This window comes from Watersipora subatra, chromosome 4 (assembly GCF_963576615.1).
Source record: "Watersipora subatra chromosome 4, tzWatSuba1.1, whole genome shotgun sequence".
Classification (NCBI taxonomy): Eukaryota; Metazoa; Bryozoa; class Gymnolaemata; order Cheilostomatida; family Watersiporidae; genus Watersipora; species Watersipora subatra.
Window position 1 is genome coordinate 39085756 of NC_088711.1, and position 10617 is coordinate 39096372.

Consider the following 10617-nt stretch of genomic DNA (forward strand, 5'->3'; position numbering starts at 1 on the left):
ACATTTCCTGGCATCAAATTCTATATATTGTACATCATTGTCAGACTTTGAATTCTAAATATTATTGTTTTGCATTCCAAAATTACTCGCATGTAGATGATAATAAACGTAACTAGAATTAATGTATGTTGAAACGACTAGATATGACATAGGAATGGAAAGATGCTGGTATGTTGAGGGATCTTAGTAGACAAAAACAGAGGATATGGGAACAGAGATGGTGAGTTGGTGGTGAACAGAGAGGTGGTTTGATAGGGAAGGTTCGAGTATCATCTATCCTTGAAATAGATAAACATATCTCACAGTAGATGGAAGACTGATTGACTGACTACCAAATGGGTAACTTGCATCTTAACAATTATAATCGTGGTGGTATGAAGAGGAGAGGACTAGAAAAGGCTTTTACAATATAAAAGCTTGCATTCCTCTTTTGAGCTAAAAAAGATAATCTAATTTTTGAACTGAGATGAAAAGGAGCAATTAAGAATGTCAAGTGCTTTTAATAGAAGTCGAGAATGGGTGGTTGCCATTTGCATAATTTTAAAATTAAGCCTCAGTGCACCAACTTATCTAAGAATTACATGTACATGCCTGATAGTTACTACAACAATTTTGATTTGGCTGACCTTGCCTAGGTTTCTGCTGATTGGTCCTTTCTCCCAATTAATGATCACAGTACCCTTCCGGGACTGGCACCGATTTCTCGATGAGTCATTCTAGTGAGCAATCTACGTGTATCTGGTAATCTAGGATTAGGTTAATTGAAAGTTTGACATGGCATAAAGTGGTGGAGAGCTTGAGAGATTATAAGATTATAAAACAAGATTCACAAAGCAGCTGAAAATTGCAATTACAAGGAAGTCCTTTCAAAATACTGTCTATAATTTTGATATATTATATTTAAATTGATTTATTAGGCAACATTGACTAATCCGTAGAAGCATAAAATGGTGAACCAAAATTGGTGAACACAGTTACCAGTCAACAACTCTGACTTGAAGGTTCGTACAGGTGAGTGCTTCTTGTATTTATTTTATTATCATTAGCTAAATGTTACACTGCTTGTATTTCTTTTTAACTATTCGAGTTTTACTGTAGAGCATTCTAAAAGTTTTGTATACTTACAAGCGCATGTGAATTTTAAAAACCCAAAAATACACTTGTACATACATATATGCATGAACATGCATGTATATGAAAAGTACTATAAGCTAGTTAAAAAAGCTTTGCAATGCAACCATACATATTATATATAATAGTTTTTGTTTAATTCAAGCAGTTTTCAGAACTGTGAACAGAGATACTAGTTATTTGATATCTTCTATGACATTGTCTATCAATTTGATATTATGCCATAAGTATTAAAATATATATTGTATTATATTATTTTGCGTTTTGGTAGTCGATGCTATCTTTTAATATATGGCATTAGGTTATGTTATAGTAATATAACATTATGTAGTGATATGTTACTATATATTACTTTATGTTCATTCTGTTTTATTATTTTGTATCATGATACATTCTACAGCATTATATTATCAACAAGTATTTCTATTACGGTATAATATACTGTTTCTTAACATCAATTTATATTATTTTTTATAATAATACTACATTATTACACTATTATGTTTTATAAATATAATAATATAATATTATGTATATATATTATATCATTATAAAATATTTTTAAATTATACCATGCGACATTGCGTAATATCAAATTGTATATAATTATAATGTATGATATTTTATTATATACTATAATATTATATTTTATTATATTCTACAATATATGTTTATATTATAAGATATATATTATAATATATTATAATATAAAATTATAGAATATAATATTATAGAATTTAATAAAATGCATTATATACTATTATGTCAAATAGTGATACAACATATTATATTAAAGGTTATTATGTAGTGTTATATTGTAGCTTATATTTCATTAAATTATATCATAGTCTATCTTGTGAGCTTATCCTGTATTGTATCATGTTATAACGCTTTACATTGTATGGTAATATATTGTGTTATAGTAGAGTGTGCAGTATTTTTAGTGGCTATTTTCAGTGGCTATGTCTAAAAATAATTCATAATATTTTATAGTTATGTTTACAGATAATAATACAAAGAAGACACAATCACCCCTCTGTCATGAAGTGGAGCATCGGGTTTGTGTATCTTAGCATAGTCTCTGGTTTAGTCTGCTCGATGCCATTAGGTGGTGGACTCGGCAATGGTCTAGGACAAGGTCTTGGAGGAGGATTAGATAGTGGACTAGGAAACGGTCTCGGAAGTGGGCTAGGAAATGGGCTTGGAGGTGGGCTCGGAGGTGGACTAGGAAATGGACTTGGAGGTGGACTAGGAAATGGACTTGGAGGTGGGCTCGGAGGTGGACTAGGAAATGGACTTGGAGGTGGACTAGGAAATGGACTTGGAGGTGGGCTCGGAGGTGGACTAGGAAATGGACTTGGAGGTGGACTTGGAGGTGGACTAGGAAATGGACTTGGAAGTGGCCTTGGAGGTGGAGTAGGAAACGGACTTGGAGGTGGGCTTGGAGGTGGACTAGGAAATGGACTTGGAGGTGGACTTGGCAGCGGACTAGGAAATGGACTTGGAGGTGGACTAGGAAATGGACTTGGAGGTGGGCTTGGAGGTGGACTAGGAAATGGACTTGGAGGTGGACTAGGAAATGGACTTGGAGGTGGGCTTGGAGGTGGACTAGGAAATGGATTTGGAGGTGGACTAGGAAATGGACTTGGAGGTGGACTAGGAAATGGACTTGGAGGTGGACTAGAAAATGGTCGCGGAGGAGGATTTAGAAGTGGACGAGGAAATGGACTCGGAAGCGGGTTTGGAGGTGGCGTGGGAAATAGTCTCGGGGGTGGACTTGGAGGAAATTCAGTGGGATTCAGCAACAATAGGGGAAATCAGAATGGTGGTTCAGAGGTGTTTCAAACAGAATCAAGAAGGTAGAATATTTATTACAAACAAGTATCTTAATGGAGTCTAGAACTATTCGTACTTTCTTATTACGCTGCTACTGACTTTGATAGTACTTTGCTATTGTGACTAAGCTGTGTTCTGATTATCTCTTAAAATATATTGTATGATAACAAAACTGCTACTATGCAATCTTTTATCATTATATTTTATGCATTTTGTAGATATGTTGATGGACAAAGAGTGCAGTAACTTAGCAACAAGAAATCTGCATAGACTATGCTTAGGTGAGTATAACAATCAAAACATATTTTAATATAATGCCAGTTTTAGCAAAACTAATAGTACAGTATATTGTTAAAATTCTATAATTAGTAGTTGTTTAAAAAATTATAAAATATACTAATATTTCTGTAATAGCAAAATAGTGGTTTACAAAACTAATCAATAATTTTTACGGAGCAAAAATCTTCATGATTGAACACATTTTATCATTACTGGATACTGAATATCCATCAATTTTGTATTATCTAAAGTCTTTGTTAAGTGGCTTAAGATAATACAAAGTTGATGGATATGAATTTTGTATTATCTTAAGCCACTGTGATAAGATGGCAGTGGCTTAAGATATACAAAGCCATTGCCATCTTAAAATTTCAAAACAGTAACGCTAAAAAGGAACATTATTTGGCATTGCCAAAGAGAAATATCACTGCTGTAGTGAGATTAGCTTGATGTTATCTGGTTGTCCCAATGAACCAAGTAAACTCACACAATGTTGATGTTGTAGGTATGGAAAGAAAAACAGCTACTGGCTTCAACACAGCGTCTGTCTCATCAATCAACAATCACCTCAACTCTGTACCGTATATCAACATCTAGTGATTTTTATTCTGAATGAAGGCAGACAATATTATTTCATGATATTATAAAATTTGAAGATTTTGCATAATTTATTTATATACAATATTTTTTTTGGGATTTATTACATACTACTGTTTTAAATTTTAAGCTTGCAGAATAAAGCAAAATACTGTACATGAATACTATGTAGAAATGACACAGAATGCAAAATTTAGACTTTGTATTTCAGCCTTATGACTTGCACAGATATATCATTTAAAAATATGCTTTAAATTGTAACTTGATAAATTCATACATGTCCAAAAGTAAAGGCTTAGATTTACATCTGATATTGCTATTCAAAGGTAGTGTGTACCTTATAAACATATAGTTCTAGCTGTTACAATGAGATACAATTGACTACCTCAATGTTACTTTTGCCATAAGAAATAACGTTGTACAAGGTTTAAACAACCAGAAAATCTAGGAAAAAACTGTGTCATTGCAGCAAAAAAGCCACATGGAGACAAAGGGATTTTTCCACAAACTTTATATTGTTATCACTGCTACCTTTCATCAAAAACCTTACTTATCCATTGAGCTTTAAAATATATAGAGTTGTGAAGTGTATGAGGGCTTTTGTACCTTTCGTTCTTTTAAAACAATATTTTACATAGTTTGCAAGGCAGCTATGTTGGCAGTAGAAATGTAGAATCATTTTATTGTCATGAAATATAAAAAATACCTAAATGACCTGGCAAAATATTGAGCTACAGCACATTTAGTGCGGTGAAAAATTGTATTAATCAACTTCATTCAATCTGCATGAATCAGCAATATTGGAATTTTTGAAATCATATCAATCTTCTCAAACTTATTTAGACCCTACTATAATCCGTTTTACAAAAACAAGTTGTGCTTGCCTGAAATCTTGTAAACTTGCACCGTTACAATTATCCGCTAATCTATGGCACATCCTAGCACAAATAATTATGCACAAATCTTACGTAGGTTGATGCAGTTAAGTCATACATCTGAAATGATTGTGGTTTAGTTTTTCAGTTGATCTAACATGAAACTGATTAGCTATTTTAAAAACTTGAAGACATATCCATAAGCTGCTGCCTGTCTCCGCCTACTTAATCTAAAGATGATCCTGATCGTTAATGAGGATTAACAGTTAGTAGACGATAAGAAGTAGACGTCAAAAAGGCCTAACAAAATGAAGGTTGTACTGTGATATTAAGGGTAATCTCCATTTATATGGTTTATAGCAAGTTGATATATCACCCTAATCTCGGGTATATAACAGGATTCACGTGAGCCGAGTACAGTTGTGATTGCGGGTCAATCCATCTGAGCTACACTTTATCCAGCTTCTTTCTGTCGACTATATTACCTCTTCCCACACTGTAAGTATACTATGCGCTTACTTATGCGCTTACTTATGCGCTTACTTCAAATAATCTTTTGATTAAACTTAAAAGGTTTTTAAAGAAAAAATAGCTGTTTTTATTGCTGCTGCTAACCTTGCAGCTTTTTAACAGAAAGTATTGCAAAGGGAGCTATAGTTAGCATGATATAGTCACCTTGTAACCTGTTTATAGCCTGTATGTTATACTTGTAGTGTAACCTGTTTATAGCTTGCATGTTATACTTGTGGTGTAATCTGTTTATAGCTTGCATGTTATACTTGTAGTGTAACCTGTTTATAGCTTGCATGTTATACTTGTGGTGTAATCTGTTTATAGCTTGCATGTTATACTTGTAGTGTAACCTGTTTATAGAATATATGATACACTTATGGCATAACCTCCTTATAGTGTGTATGTCATCATGTAGTGTAACCTGTTTGTAGCATGTATGTTATACTTGTAGTGTAACCTGTTTATAGAGTATATAATACACTTATGGCGTAATCTCCTTATAGTGTGTATGTTATACTTGTAGTGTTACCTGTTTATAGCTTGCATGTTATACTTGTAGTATAACCTGTTTATAGAGTATATAATACACTTATGGCGTAACCTCCTTATAATGTATATGTTATCATGTAGTGTAACCTGTTTATAGCATGCATGTTATACTTGTGGTGTCACCTGTTCATACTGCACATGCTATACTTGTTTGTAATATTTTTGTAACATTTGGAAAAAATTTTATATGATTCAAAAACCTTTGATTTTTGCAAATCATGATATTATCATATTGTTTAAAATACAATTTTATTGTTCTGTCGATTGCTTTAGATCATCTTATAGGACAGAGTGCAGTATGTTTGTACAAGTTAAACTCAGCTATGTCATAACTAATAGAACTTACTTATACATGTATACTAGTCAATATTTGCTTCCAGGAAACGTTAATATATTATTTTCATATTTATTTCTATTATTATATTCTATATTAATATACTATTACCTTATTATTGCCCTATTAGCTGTTTTTCCACATAATTTGCATTCGAGTTTACTTCGTTTTAGAACAAATCTGAGTGGAAGCAACTTAATTAGTTTAGTGATTTTGTATATGTGATTAGTTGTTGGCCTCTGCGACCGCATCTAGTAATAATAGTTTTATTACTTTGATTCAGTTATAGCTTCTGAAGAACAGTCATAAAACAAGATACACGATGAAGTGGCTTATCACCTTGATATACATCAGTGCAGTATTGCATCGCGCTACCACAATGCCTCGAGGACCCAATTATGGTCCAGTTGCTGAAAGCGAATATGGTGTAGGCGAAGGTGGTAATCAAAGAGGAGGCTATGAAGGTGAAAGTTTTGATGGTGGAGAAGGCAGAAGAGATTCTGGAACAAGACAAAGGGGTTCTGAGGAAGGGTTTGACCAAGGGCAACAAGGTGGTAATGACGAAGGTTTTGGAGAAAGTTCATCAAGTGTAGGAGATGATGAAAATCAAGGAGGGCTTGGAGGTGGTGCAAATCAAGGAGGGCGTGGAGGTGGTGCAAATCAAGGAGGGCGTGGAGGTGGTGCAAACCAAGGAGGGCGTGGAGGTGGTGCAAATCAAGGAGGGTTTGGAGGTGGTGCAACTCAAGGAGGGCGTGGAGGTAGTGCAAATCAAGGAGGGTTTGGAGGTGGTGCGAATCAAGGAGGGCTTGGAGGTGGTTTTGGAGGAAGTTCATCAAGTGTAGGAGGTGGTGCAAATCAAGGAGGATTTGGAGGTGGTTTTGGAAATGGAATTGGAAATCTAGGAATTGGTCTGGGCAATAATTTTGGAGGCCAGTTTGGAGGGTTTGGAGGTAGAGCTGGAGGATTTAGCGGTGGGTTTGGAGGAATTGGAAGTGGAATTGGAGGTTTTAATGGTGGATTTGGAGGTCTCAATGGTGGGCTTGGAGGAGGTCTCAATGGTGGGTTTGGCGGAGGTCTCAATGGTGGATTTGGAAGAAGTCTAAATAGTGGGTTTAGTGGAGGTCTCAATGGTGGGTTTGGAGGAGGTTTCAATGGTGGATTTGGAGGAGGTTTAAATGGTGGATTCGGAGGTCAGAGTGGCGGATTTAGAGGGGACTTCAATGGTGGATTTGCAGGTTTAAATAGTGGACTAGGTGGAGGTCTCAATGGTGGATTCAGTGGTTTAAACAGTGGATTGGGCGGAGGTCTCAATGGTGGATTTGGCGGAGATCTCATTGGTGGATTTGGTGGAAGTCTCAGCAGTGGGTTTAGAGGGGGTGTCAATAGTGGATTCGGAGGTCTAAATACTGGATTTGGAGGTGTTAATGGTGGGTTTAGTGGAGGCTCAAATGGTGGATTTGGAGGTGTCAATGGTGGATTTGGAGGTGTCAATGGTGGGTTTAGAGGAGGCTCAAATGGTGGATTCAGCGGGGTAACTGGTGGGTTGAATAGAGGTTTTGGTAGTTCCACAAGTGGATTTGGAAGAAACATCGGTTCAGGTACCGGATTTTCAGGTGGTTCTGGAAACAACCATGGAGGTAGAAACTTTGGTGAAAGTGTTGCTGAAAGCCAAAGCGTCAGGTAATAAATCTATTAACAAGTTTGAATTTCTAGCTTCTATCTTATGGATGAATAATATGACTGATTAACCTTCTGATTAATGATGTATCAATTTTAATACCTTTTATTAGAGCCTAAAGACAGCATACTGTATACTTATTCTACAACTTATTGATTTCCTAATGCTCTATTTCATTTAGATCGGTAGAGTAACACACATAAAAGGTCGATCTATAGTTTTAGCAGAGTTACATCTTTTAGGGCTGATGTAATACTGCTAAGTCGACATTAAAACTAAAACTTATCTTTTAGTTTGTGGAATTAATAAATACTTTTTATTTGTACTCTACTCTTTGTAACTCTTTCTCTTTGCTACTGCAAACTAAAAAAAAAACAATTTGAAATGTGTTTTATTATTAACAATGTTTTGAATTTCGTTTTCACAGGTTTGAAAATGGACAACAAGTATGGTAAGCAGTTGTGTTCAACAAAAAAGATACATTCCTCATACTAAGGTTGGTAAATATTATCACAATAATCTATTGATTTTGTATTTTATTTTATTACAGCTAATAATCCTTGACATATACATATAAGTGTCAACTTATAATGAACACCTAAAGAAGCTACTACATAGCAGATTGCAGACTCATTTTGAAAGACCAATCTGAAAAACTTTTTAGGCTGGCAACATCATACACCTCAACACTGCATAACTTCAGTCTCTTTCTAAAATTTGCTTTCGCTTTTAAGAGCACACGTTAATGCAACAAAAAAATTTTCTGTACTTATTCAGTAGCTTAAATCTCAGATAAACTGGTTAATATGGTTTCTACTGTCTAGATGGTAAAGAAGTTACAACATATCTAAGTTTGTCGGAACTAAAATACACTCAAATTTAGATGATGCCAAACCAATTCATGAGATCAAATGTTGTTAATGATCTTTTTGTGTGACCAACATGTTTACAGCAAAATCAAATGCAGATTTAAAGCTAAAATTGCCTTTTGATAATACCATATTTGTCTGCTGTATTTTATATGAAGTATACTTAAATTTGATAGGCTTACACTAATATGTTTGCATTATGTTGTTCAACCCATACGTTGGCCAATAAAATCCTGGTATCTCTTTGCAATAACTGAACAAGACTTTAGCAGCGTGCAACTTTTTAATCATTATTAAAAAGTGTTTCCCATTTCAGTATAATAATAAATAATAATAATAAAAGAAATATAATAATATAATAATATAATAATAAAAGTATAATAATAAAAATTTTGTTTTATTTTTGTTTGGATTTTTCTCATCTAAAATCCATTGCGTAACAGAAATTTAAACAATTCCTTTTTGTCAAAACAATTGTAGTTAGTTTTTTTAAGTGCTAAAGCAATTTAAAAAGCATAATTTTGTTTAATAGTATAATAATGCCATAAAAATATTTTTCACAAAAAGATTTTAAAAGTAATTCTGTAATTGATAAGTTTGATATAGTTTAACTGTTTGTTGGATGTTTATGTTGACTAATAATAATACGAGCCTGTGGTCCACAAAATGCATTATGCATTTAGTTGATCATAAGCATAGCATGTAAAAGGTATGTTAAACATGTCAAATTTTTGATTTGTTAGCTAAAAACTTGCAGTCAGCCATATCATAGAACAGAGTCAACCCTTTTGTCTATTCTCACCGTTGATACACTAATGAGTGCTTGAGTAGATATATGTAAAATTATTTAATGCAAAAATTAGTGGTTTTCATCTTGTTTCAGTTCTGAGTGAAGCAGAATTATATGAGGTTTCCTAGTAAAATCTTTTGGTTATTAGTTTGACTTTTCAGCTGGTGTCTACTGTAACAAAACTGGTGTCTGCTTTAACAAAACTGGTGTCTGCTTTAACAAAACTGGTGTCTACTGTAACAAAACTGGTGTCTGCTTTAACAAAACTGGTGTCTACCATAATGCGACTGGTTTTTCATTTATTTATTTAGTGTCTACTGTAAAGTAGCTGGTGCCTACTGTAGCATAGCTGGTGCCTACTGTAACATAGCTGGTGTCTACTGTAACATAACTAGTGTCTACTGAAGCATAGCTAGTGTCTGCTGCAATGCAACTGGTATTTTCATTTACTTATTTGGTGTCTACTGTAACTGGTGTCAACTGCAATGAATTGCAATGTAGCAAATATCCACTGTTATGAGTGATTGTAACTTCATTAAGTATACAAACGAATCTAATGTTGCTTTCTAACTAGTTTATAAGTGCATCTGCACTACTCTGAACTTATATTGTTCGTTTAAATGTTTTTTTCTTTTCTAGGGATATGGTGAAAGGGAATTTAAAACAGATTACAGTGGAATCTGACGTTGCACTCGATTCCATCTGTTCTTGTGGCATTTTGTAATACTTGTAAATAGATCATATAATACTATTACGAAGCATTATATTTTTTAATTTCACATGTATATTGATAATATAGTGCTAATACAACAACTGATAGCTTTTTTAGCTTTCAACTTGAGTGAAACACTCTGTTTTGAGTCGTAACGCATGTTTTTTATTTCACTATAACAATGAGAGCAATGGCTGAGGGTGAATATGCAATCACTAAATATTTCTACATGTTATTTTAATAACTGATTCAAAACTGCACAGTTTCAAATGACTCGCTAACTAGTGCATTGATCTTACAACTTAGTATACGATAGAATACAACGCTTCCAATGTTGGAATTCAGTGACTGAAATGTAAGAAAAAAGTAGTGAAGATATAAAAGACTGCCTGAGTTACATACATCCTAGAACATTCTAGAATAAATGCAGCAGTTGCAATTATTATTAATAGTA

The 10617-nt window shown here is 33.9% G+C and overlaps 2 protein-coding genes across 2 annotated transcripts; both read left to right on the forward strand.

The window, feature by feature from the left end:
* The first annotated feature begins 782 nt into the window (after positions 1–782).
* LOC137394237 (uncharacterized) lies at positions 783–10212 on the forward strand. Its single transcript, XM_068080958.1, has 6 exons — positions 783–1011; positions 2137–2806; positions 6546–7181; positions 7488–7794; positions 8220–8288; positions 10091–10212. Exons 2-5 carry the CDS (start codon positions 2173–2175, stop codon positions 8245–8247), a joined length of 1605 nt encoding a protein of 534 aa, XP_067937059.1. The 5' UTR covers positions 783–1011; positions 2137–2172; the 3' UTR covers positions 8248–8288; positions 10091–10212.
* Positions 2801–4005, forward strand: LOC137393722 (uncharacterized). The gene is made up of 3 exons (XM_068080396.1): positions 2801–2990; positions 3186–3248; positions 3752–4005. The coding sequence occupies exons 1-3, from the start codon at positions 2819–2821 to the stop codon at positions 3841–3843; spliced, it is 327 nt and encodes a 108-aa protein (XP_067936497.1). The 5' UTR covers positions 2801–2818; the 3' UTR covers positions 3844–4005.
* Positions 10213–10617: the final 405 nt, after the last annotated feature.

Coding starts and splice junctions, on each gene's coding strand:
- LOC137393722 (XM_068080396.1), top strand. CDS start 2,819: ATGGTCGCGGAGGAGGATTTAGAAGTGGACGAGGAAATGGACTCGGAA. Junction 2,991..3,185: donor TTTCAAACAGAATCAAGAAG/GTAGAATATTTA, acceptor TGCATTTTGTAG/ATATGTTGATGGACAAAGAG. Junction 3,249..3,751: donor TCTGCATAGACTATGCTTAG/GTGAGTATAACA, acceptor TTGATGTTGTAG/GTATGGAAAGAAAAACAGCT.
- LOC137394237 (XM_068080958.1), top strand. CDS start 2,173: ATGAAGTGGAGCATCGGGTTTGTGTATCTTAGCATAGTCTCTGGTTTA. Junction 7,182..7,487: donor AGGTCTCAATGGTGGGTTTG/GCGGAGGTCTCA, acceptor GTGGGTTTAGAG/GGGGTGTCAATAGTGGATTC. Junction 7,795..8,219: donor GCTGAAAGCCAAAGCGTCAG/GTAATAAATCTA, acceptor TCGTTTTCACAG/GTTTGAAAATGGACAACAAG.